At 37.6% G+C, this 10011-nt stretch overlaps 1 protein-coding gene across 1 annotated transcript in view; it reads left to right on the top strand.

The window, feature by feature from the left end:
* LOC101352813 (early endosome antigen 1) overlaps nucleotides 1–10011 on the top strand; it is a 150187-nt gene that overhangs the window by 47250 nt on the left and 92926 nt on the right. The window contains exons 4-6 of the mRNA XM_023738584.1: nucleotides 7619–7673; nucleotides 7767–7832; nucleotides 9731–9770. Coding sequence (XP_023594352.1) covers nucleotides 7619–7673; nucleotides 7767–7832; nucleotides 9731–9770 — 161 coding nt within the window. The remainder of the gene's footprint in view (nucleotides 1–7618; nucleotides 7674–7766; nucleotides 7833–9730; nucleotides 9771–10011) is intronic.

Here is a 10011-nt window from a genome sequence, read left to right as displayed (position 1 = left end):
TATATTTAATTTATTTTAAGGAATTGGGATCTGGCAAGTCTGAAATTTGTAGATCAGGCCAGCAGGCTGGAAATTCAGGCATTTTATGCTTCTGTGTTGAGGCAAAATTTCTTCCCTAGGAAGCCAGTTTTTGATCTTAAGGCCTTTAAGTGATTGAATCAGACTCACTCACATTTTCGAGGGTAATCTCCTTTATTTAAACTCACCTGGTTATAGATATTAACATCTACAAAATACCTTCATTACAACACCTAGTGTAGTGTTTGACTAAATAACTGGTTACTGTATCCTAGCCAAGATGACACATAAGACGAATCATCATAGTCCACCCCTTGTCAACTTAGCATCTGTACACATCTCCTTAAACCATACTTAATCTCCAAATAAAGACAATAACAAAGTCATACTTCTTCTTAACATGATGCAGTTATCCTGCATGTTACCAAAAACACACAAACCGTGTCCCCAGAAGAGCATCCGAAGTCCTCCAATATGTTCATTCTTCTCCATCATATCCTGTAAACTGAAATATCATAATGTGAAGTAAACTGTTATTACTACATCTTATGTTATATGATAAGGGTATAAGGAAAGTAAGAAAACAAAGATACAAACACTCACACAAACATACAAAAAAAGTAAGAAGTACTCATAACAATTATAGTCCTCATTTCTGCAGCTGGTCACGTGGTCATACCTAGTAGTTATAACTACCTTCTTCTACTACCCATTCCATAGTTCTCTTGCCTTCAGGAAGCATCTTAGCTGATCATCATTCTTTACTTGGAGTGACCTAAACCTTTATTCCTGGAGGGTATAGGTCATTAGTACTCCTGCCTGAACTGGGTTTTTGTTTATCTTTCCTTTAACTTTAATTACAGGGCATGGTACTACAAAGAGATGCCCTAAGGGATCTCCTGTATCCCAGACATACTCTTTTCTACCTCAGTTGCACAGTAGCAGTCCAGTTTTCCCTTGTTAATCAAGATCAGTCACCCCAGTTAATAGGGAGTAGAGTAACTCCCTTCTTTGTATATTGATTCAGAGGCATAAGGAGCTCAAAGAGACCAGGTGGTGGTCTTAACTTCCAGTTCAGTGGAAACCTTCCTTTGGAACTAAGACTTCTAGACCAGCAGAGCATAAGGTTCTGGTGACATGAAGCAAGAATTTTGCTAGTTGGATCACTAAAGGTAATAGTGAATGGTGCTACTCTCATTTCTACTTTTTGATTTCTGGACCCATAAATCCTGGTTATAGGACGAACAGCACCATATATCGGATGATGATTTAGACCATATACAGCCTGCTAGAGAACATTGCTGTAGCCTGCAAGATATTGCCACCAAGCTGGCGTAGTAACTGAGTCTTCAGAATGGTATTCTAATATTCTATTAAGCCAGCTGCTTCAGGTTGATAAGCAACCTGTTAAGACCAGTGAATTCCATGAGCTTGGGCCCATTGCTGTATTTTATTTGCTGTTAAGTGGGTGATGATCAGAGACAATGCTGTGTGGAATACTGTGACAGTGGATAAGGGATTTTGTAAGTCCACAGATGTTAGTTTTGGCAGAAACATTGCCTGTAGGGAGGGCAGATTTGTATCCAGAGTGAGTGTCTATTCCAGTAAGAATAAAATGCTGCCCCTTCTATGATGGAAGCAGTCCAATGTAATCAACCTGCCATCAGGTTATTGACTGATTACCCCAGGAAGTGGTGCCATACTGGGGACTCAGTATTGGTCTCTGCTGCTGGCCAGTTAGACGCTTAGCTTTGATTGTAGCCAGGTCAGCCTTTGTGAGTGGAAGTCTTTGTTGCTGAACCCATGCATAACCTCCATCCCTTCCTCCGTGGGCACTTTGTTCATGAACCCATTGGGCAATGAGAGGAATGGGGAGGGAAAGAGTCTGGCTGGTATTCACAGAATGGATCATCCACTTGATTGCTGTGGTCACCTTTTAGTGAGTAGTCGTGTGGGACATAAATATCTTCACACTTTTTGCCAGTTAAGAGAAGTGTATCCACGTATCTCTTTCCCCTACCAATTTTCTAATCATGTTCCTTCCAAGTCCCTCACCATCCAGCTAAAACATTGGCCACAGCCCAAGAAATGGTGTACACTCATACCTCTGGCTATTTCTCCTTCTAAGCAAAATGAACTACCAGGTATGATGCTTGAAGGTCTGCCCCGGGAGGATTTCCATTCATCACTGTCCTTCAAGGGTTCCCAAAAAGGGGCTGTAATGACGCAGCTATCCACTTTCCAGTGGTGCCTGCATATCTCGCAGAACCATTTGTAAACCTGAGTTCTCTCTTCCTTAGTCAGCTGATTGAAGGAACTCCACATGAGGCCATAGGTGATGGCTGGGAATTGACTGAGTGGCCAAAACTCTCTGTTTTGACAGTTCGTTATATTTCTGTTAACTTAACCTAGAACTTGTTAGCTTATATAGATCAAGTAAGAATTTAGTAGGCCCTTCATCTATTTCTCCTCTAGGAGCACTATGATCCATTAGCCAACAACATGGATCTCTGTCAGTCAGACTACACTGATTACTGTTCTGGCTCCACTGTATAGTAATTATGCTCACCTTGTCTTTGGCAGTTAAGTGCCGCTGCTTGGCTCCTGCCACCCCAGGATTTAATTTTCCTCATTGTATTTAAGGATCCCAGTTCAGTGGCAGTAGTTGCCACTCTAATGTCTGACCTACGCAGAAGAGTGGCCATAGAGCTCTTTAAGGCTGGTGCTCTTCTCACAAATTTATTTCTAACAGTTGTGGTAAAAAGAGCCTTACGGGGTAGGTTTGTAGGTCTTACATGATAAATCCACTTAATAAACCTTTGGATATCTTCTTCTATAGTATATCAAGGCAGTTCTGGCATTTCAGCTTTATTTAGTATAGGGCAACTTTTGGTTCATGTTTTAGTCAACCAACCAAATTGTTAGGGCCCTTTCTGACCTCTTGAGGTACAATATTGAATGCACAATCTCTACTTAGTGGGCCCATACCAATAAATTTGGCTGATCCAACTTTATGTTCCTTCCACCATTATCCAATACCCTTAATATCCATTCTAATACGTATTACCTAGATTTGCATCTCTAAAAATTGGAGATATCATGCATTTCGTTTGGTGTATCGTGCACCTCTTCATGGATCAGACTTTGTACCTCCACACCTTTTGGGGCTTGCTGGTACTTGAGTGTAGTTATATGTCTGGAAGCAAAGGAGTTTGGTGGAGGTAGGTCCTGAGAAGAATCAGCAGTGTCTTGCAAGGCAACTACTCAGGAGAGGTCACTATAGTTTCCTCAGGCAAAACAGGGCTGATCTCAGACGGGGGTGGAAGGGTTGATTATATTGACAAGGAAGACCAGCAGAATTTAATTCAGTGTCCTCAGCTTCATTGGTATCTGCCCATATGTCCCCATTCCAATTTTCAGGATCCCATTCCTTCCCAATCATCAGTACAGCAAATGAATAACAAACACTCTGCAAGGTTGGGAATTCAATTTGCGTTATAATTCAGCCACTCACAGGTTGAGACCCTGGGTTTGATTTTCAAAAATCTCATTTCCTTGGCTACAGGAGATAAGACTTCTTTTCAGGACAGACAGAGAAGTTTCAGATCATTTATGTAGAGCTTGAGCTGGGAATTTGAAGCCCTTATCTCACCCTTTTCTTTCCCCACTGTCTCTTGCACAGTTCGGAGCAGTCATCCAGTCTTATTATACTCACTATTTTTACAAAAATGTTGTAAGGTATCAAATACATGCCCACCCAGAACCTTGCCTTTTATGATTAATTTATTAGGATTATCCAGTGGTGATTTTGTGTATCTCTATTGCCACATCATGCCATGAATTATCAATGCCCTCTTTACCACTTGAAATAGAGTTATTAGTGACTTTCAGTCTGATTAGATTAGAGAACCGCTTCCAGAAACCCCAGAATCAATTCATAAAAATCATTCTTAAGATTCTCCCCCCCAGAACCAGTCTCAGTACTAAAACCTGTATCAGTCAGGGTTCTCCAGAAAAACAGAATTGGCTCATGTGATTGTGGCGGCTGGCAAATCTGAAATCTGGCAGGCATTTCTGGGCAGGCTGACAGGCTAGAAACTCAGGCAGGAGTTGGTGCTGCAGCCTTGAGTCTGAAATCTTTAAAGCAGGCAGGCTGGCTGGCAACTCAAGCAGGAGTTGATGTTCATTATATTTTCTTCTAAACCTGCTCTTTATGTTACTCCTTTTGGTGAGTGGCAACATTATCTATCTCTTAAAGAGTTACTAAAGCCAGCAACTTGGGCGTGCCCATTTTGACATACCTATCTCTGCACCTCCCATCTAATCTATCCCAAAGTTTAGTTAATTCTGTCTCCTTAACATCTTCACCATTCTTTTTCATCCTCACTGCTACACTTTTAGACCTCATCATCACTCACTCAAAAATGTTTTTCATTATTTATAGCTGGCTCTCTGCCATCAGTCTTAAACCTCTTGGATTAATTCTCCATACTGCTGCCAGAGTCATATTCTTAAATGCAAATTTGATTGCTATTGCCCTAAATAGTAACTTTCAGTAGTTTCTCTTTGCCTATGGAATAGTTACTATGGCTACTTTTTTAGACTTAATCTTTTATTGTACCTCTTCTTCTTATCCTCCTGTTCCTCTCTAAGCTCTTCCAATCACATTGGGCACCCTGTTGATGCAATGGTTAAGTGCTTTGCTTCCAGCTGAAAGGCCAGGAATTTGAATCCCCCAGTGGCTCAATGGGAGAAAAGACCTGGAGATTTTCTCCTGTAAAGATTATAGCCTAGGAAACTCTGTGGGGCAGTTCTACTCTGTCTCATAGGGCCGCTATGAGGCGGAATCAACTTGATGGCACACAGCAACAACATTGCATAACATGTGACTATGGGCAGGGTATTTCTTTAAGATCAAAAGCCCATATGACTTTGGTGGGCCATGAGACCTTTCCATCATACCAATAAAATATCTGGAACCTGATGCATTAGTAGTTTTTTTTTTGGACCAGGGTTTTAAAATGTATGTGTATCAGTTTCCTGGGACTGCCATAACAAGGTACCACAAACTGAGTGACTTAAAACAATTTTATTCTCTCACAGTTCTGGAGGCTAGAAGTCCAAAATCAAGATGTCTGCAGTGCCATGATCTCTCTGAAGGCTCTAGGGGAGGGATTCTTCTTTGCATAGCTGTCATAGATTCAACTGTGTCCCCCAAAAATAGTGTGTATCAATTTGGCTAGGCCATGATTCCTACCATTTTGTCATCTGATGTGATTTTCCCATGTGTTGTAAATCCTATCACTAGGATGTTAATGAAATGGATTAACAGCACTTAATGTTGATGAGATCTACAAGATTAGATTGTGTCTTAAGCCGATCTCTTTTGAGCTATAAAAGAGAGAAGCAGCAGAGAGACAGGGAGACCTCATACCACCAAGAAAGCAGCAGCTGGAGCAGTGCACGTCCTTTGGCCCTGGGGTCGCTGGGCCTGAGAAGCCCCTAGACCAGGAGAAGATGGATGATAAGGACGTTCTCCAGAGCAGACAGAGCGAAAGCCTCCCTCTGGAGCTGACATCCTGAGTTTGTACTTGTAGCCTACTAGACTGTGAGAGAATAAACTTCTCTTTGTTAAAGCCATCTGCTTGTGGTATTTTTGTTATAGCAACCCTAGGTAACTAAGGCAATAGCTTCTGGTGGTCCCAGGCATTTCTTACTTATAGCAACGTAAGTCCGATCTCTTCCTTCATCTTCATGTGACCATCTTCTCTTTGTGTCTCTTTGTATGTGTCTCTTTTCCTTTTTTTAAAAGGATACTAGTCATATTGGATTAGGACTCACCTTACTCTCCAGTATGACCTCATGTTAATTTAACCAATTACATCTGCAAAAGACCCTGGTTCCAAATAAGGTCACATTCACAGGTACTGCAAGTTAGGACTTCAACATATCTTTTTGGGAGACACAATTCAACCCACAATGGTATGTATAGGTATCATGTATGTCATACAAAATTCGTATGGTTTGAAAGTTACATGGTAAAAATTGACTCCTTGCCTGTCCTTTTCCCTAGCCATTCACTTCTTTTCATCAGTTTCTTATGTAGTCTTCTAGAGATATTCTATACATCTATAAACATAAACTTACATATATAATAAAAACATTAGGGAAAAATTTAAGGTACATACACATTTCCATATACACGTAAAGACTAAGTGTCCTGTAGTTGATACATAGTTTTTGCAAATCACATTATTTTATAGAACCACGTGGGAAAGAGACGGGGATGGGGGACACACACGTGCACAAAACAGAAATGAAAACTAGTGAAAATTTCAGAAAAGATAAATTTTAAGAGTCAACAAAAGTAAGAAGGTTCTATTATCTAATTTTATCTTAGCATTCAGAAGATTAAAGACTTTACCTGAAAGTTTACCTCCATCATGAAGCCCTTCTTGGGTCCTCTAGGTAGAATCAACCACTATCTTTATGCCTCTATTTCTATCATAGAACTAATAATGGTTCCTTACAGTTTATCGTTTACTTGTGTACTTCCCACATTAGCCTTGAGAGTCTTGCGCAGGCAATGATGTTGAATAATGAATGAGTTCTTTACTTATGAATGACTTCAAAAGTAGAGGATTCATTCCTCCATCGTGTACATTTTTCTTGTTGGCAGTTTCACTCCTTTTCTGCTGTTAACCGTATTTCACAGATGAAGCTGACTCAGTGCCTTTATCCACCATCCCTGCCCCATCCTACAGTATTAACTCTTCCACCAGTCTGTCCTATTTACTATGTGGATATACTTGTTCCATAGTGGACTTGGCCTTCCCTATTGTTAGAACTGAGTCTGGTTTCCTGTTCCCTTTAGATTAAAGTCAATTCATTTGAGGATTCTTAATCAACTCCTGTTCCCATTCCAGTTCTGTCATCTATCATGACAGTCACTGATAGTGGCACGGAACAAGGAGAGTTCCTTTTTCTGCTGTTTACAGCCCAACAGGGGAAGATGTGTCCCTGACATCCAGAATAGTGATCTGAAATGTGCTGTCTCACAGGATCTCTCTCCTGCATCAGGGTCTAGAGTGGTCTTCTGCTTGCCTTTCTTTGTTATACTGTCGCTTCAGTTCTAGGTGAGAGGAACAGAATGTAAGAAGGACCAAAAGAATCCAGTGTTGCTATAGCTAAGTGAATGATGGGGATAGCAATAAGGAAGAAATAGGCAAGGACTAGATTGTGCAGACTTTATAGGCTTTGTTTAATGAGTTTAGATTTTATGCTAACTGGAATAGGAAGCCATTGGTGCTTATTGTTGGTAAGATAATGGAGAGACATTTTGTTTCTGGCTAAGGCACATGACAGTCAATTATATCATTATTTACATGAGAAAAGTTTTTCCATTTGTGAACAATTCAATGAGCTTTCCAAGAGTTTCATATATATATGCCATTATGTATAAATCTACAGTAGTTTTTTTTTTAAGATTTGAGAAGACTAGAATATTAATACGTAATCACTCGCTATGATTTGTTAATAGACCAGCTTGTTAATTAAAGGACTTTAACTATTAATTCCTTTTCCCTCCATATGTGTTTAGAGATGACATAACACTACTGAGACAAGAGGTCCAGGACCTACAGGCTTCACTTAAGGTTAGAATAAAAATAATTATAATTGTTTATTTTCAGTGTTTCAGGTAATAAAAGAAAAAGACTAATTAAAAAATCTTTTTTATTTTTCACTAGGAAGAAAAATGGTACTCGGAAGAATTAAAGAAAGAATTAGAAAAATTTCAAGGGTTGCAGCAGCAAGTAATTGCTTTCAAATACTTGAAGCATGTTTATTAGTTGTTTATTTTCATTGTTGAAAATTAAGCATAATGCCTGTTTATAAGCAGGTGGCCTGATACAAATAACCTCGTAATTTGTTTCCCAGTTTTTAATAGCCTACAGCATATGTCCTTTGCAATTTTAATAAATGTACAGAAATACATGGGAAGTGAAGATATAACTTTTTAAAGGTGCTTTTGTTAAGAATCAGTTATCTTAAAGATTGTTTTTTATATCAGGCTGCTTTATTTAATTGTGTGGCAGCATACCTGAATAGTTATAACTCATAGATTCAAACAGTAATGAACCTCTTCAGTGGATGTGTGTTTGTAACAAATTGGAAATAACTAGAATGTCTGTTGGTAGGGGAAGGACTATTGTTTATCTGTTTACAATTTATATTAGTGAAGATAGTTTAAAAACATGAGAACACTCATATTAATGATAGGTTTTATAAAACAATAAAAGATACATATATATGTACACACACACGCACTGTGTTACTTTACATAAAAATAACAGCAAAAAACAAAATCACTTTTATCAAAAGTGGTTATCTGTGACTGGTGGGATTATTTTTGACATCATAGATTGTTTATATTTTAATGTATTTTGTAAGTAAACGCCTTAACCAATTGTGATTTTTATTCTAAAACGATATTGAGTTTTATAGTGAAAGTACATAAAGAATAATGATTTTTGCCGAATCCATTGTATAGTTTTTATTTTTAGGAATAAAGTGGGTACACTTTAAAAATAGTTCCTGTATTTTGATAACGTAATTAGTGATCCCTTTGTGCATTATCTTAGTACACTGTGGCTCTCACTCAGCCTTCTTTTTTCTTTGTACCAAGAATTGTCATTGATTGGAAAAGACAAAAACCAATAAATGAATAATAAGATACCAGTTTTACTACTACTCAGCTTCTCTAATTGTGGATGCTGTTAACGTTAAAGAGCCTTTTAGTTATCTAAAATACTGATAGTTCATTTATTCATGTTTTACCTAGATGCCATTAACAATTAATCATACATGGGCTGTATTATTTTCTCTACCTGAAAACAGAGAGGATATTGTTTACTACATTTGAGGTGACTATTTCCCATTTAATTAATTAAATAAATTCTCCACAATGCAATGTGTAAATTTTTTTGGTAGGAAATTTACCTTTGGGGGAGAATGTATTTTAAATATTGATGATTCTTAGCAATTAATATGTCTAATTTCTCAGTGTACAAGAAAAGAAAAAATCAGGTGTACTATAAGATGCCTTTTGAAAGTATTTCAGTTGTGTATAATTCTTTTAAACAAGAGAATAATGCCAAGGTGGTATATTATTTTGTTTCTAATGCACATGATGAATTAAACCTGGTGAAGTGTGCTTTTTATTTTTACTTCTTTTAAAGATGGTTATAATCCTGAATTAAAAACGTCTCCTTTTAAAGCCAAATTTGTTAGTAGTGTTAGTTTAATGGCATATTTTAGTCTGTATGCAAATTTTCAAATACTATAAGATTGACTCTTGTCTGCTGACTTCAGTATTTGCTTTAGAGTCTATATTTATATTATAATAATCTGTATTATTTATTTATTACTGGTTTCATGGAATTTAAGGTGCCATCTATTCCAAGACCCATAATAATTTTCACACATCTTAATTCTATCTTAGAACCAGTGAACTGCAGTTAAATTATTATACCAGTCTGCGTAGTGGTACCTTAGAGATGTGGAAGAATGTGAGCTGATCAAACTTTAATTTGCACCAAAATCTTATTAGTTACCTGACAGAATATGACTTTCAGAGATTTTCAACATTGACAATTGTAACAGTGTTATCTTTTTCTTTTAATGTATTTGTTTGTCTTTTGTTTCCATTGAGGAGTCTAAACCTGATGGATTGGTGGCTGATTCATCAGCAGGTAAATTTATTTAAAGCATATATATATTTCCTTTTCCTTCCATGTTTTTCTTTGATGCCTGCTAAATTTTTTTTTTGTGGTTCTATTTTATGGCTCTAAAAGAATGAAAATAATGCTGATATTCTAGGTTTAGAAAGGTACTGGTGGACTTTATAATTTAATCAGTCAGCTCAAATTTTTGTATTTTTTAGTTTATTATTTTCTAAAGTTAGAAATAAACTTCTGGAATAGTACAGTGAAA

Source organism: Trichechus manatus, unplaced genomic scaffold (assembly GCF_000243295.1).
Source record: "Trichechus manatus latirostris isolate Lorelei unplaced genomic scaffold, TriManLat1.0 scaffold00119, whole genome shotgun sequence".
Classification (NCBI taxonomy): Eukaryota; Metazoa; Chordata; class Mammalia; order Sirenia; family Trichechidae; genus Trichechus; species Trichechus manatus.
This window is presented reverse-complemented; position numbering and strand designations above follow the sequence as displayed.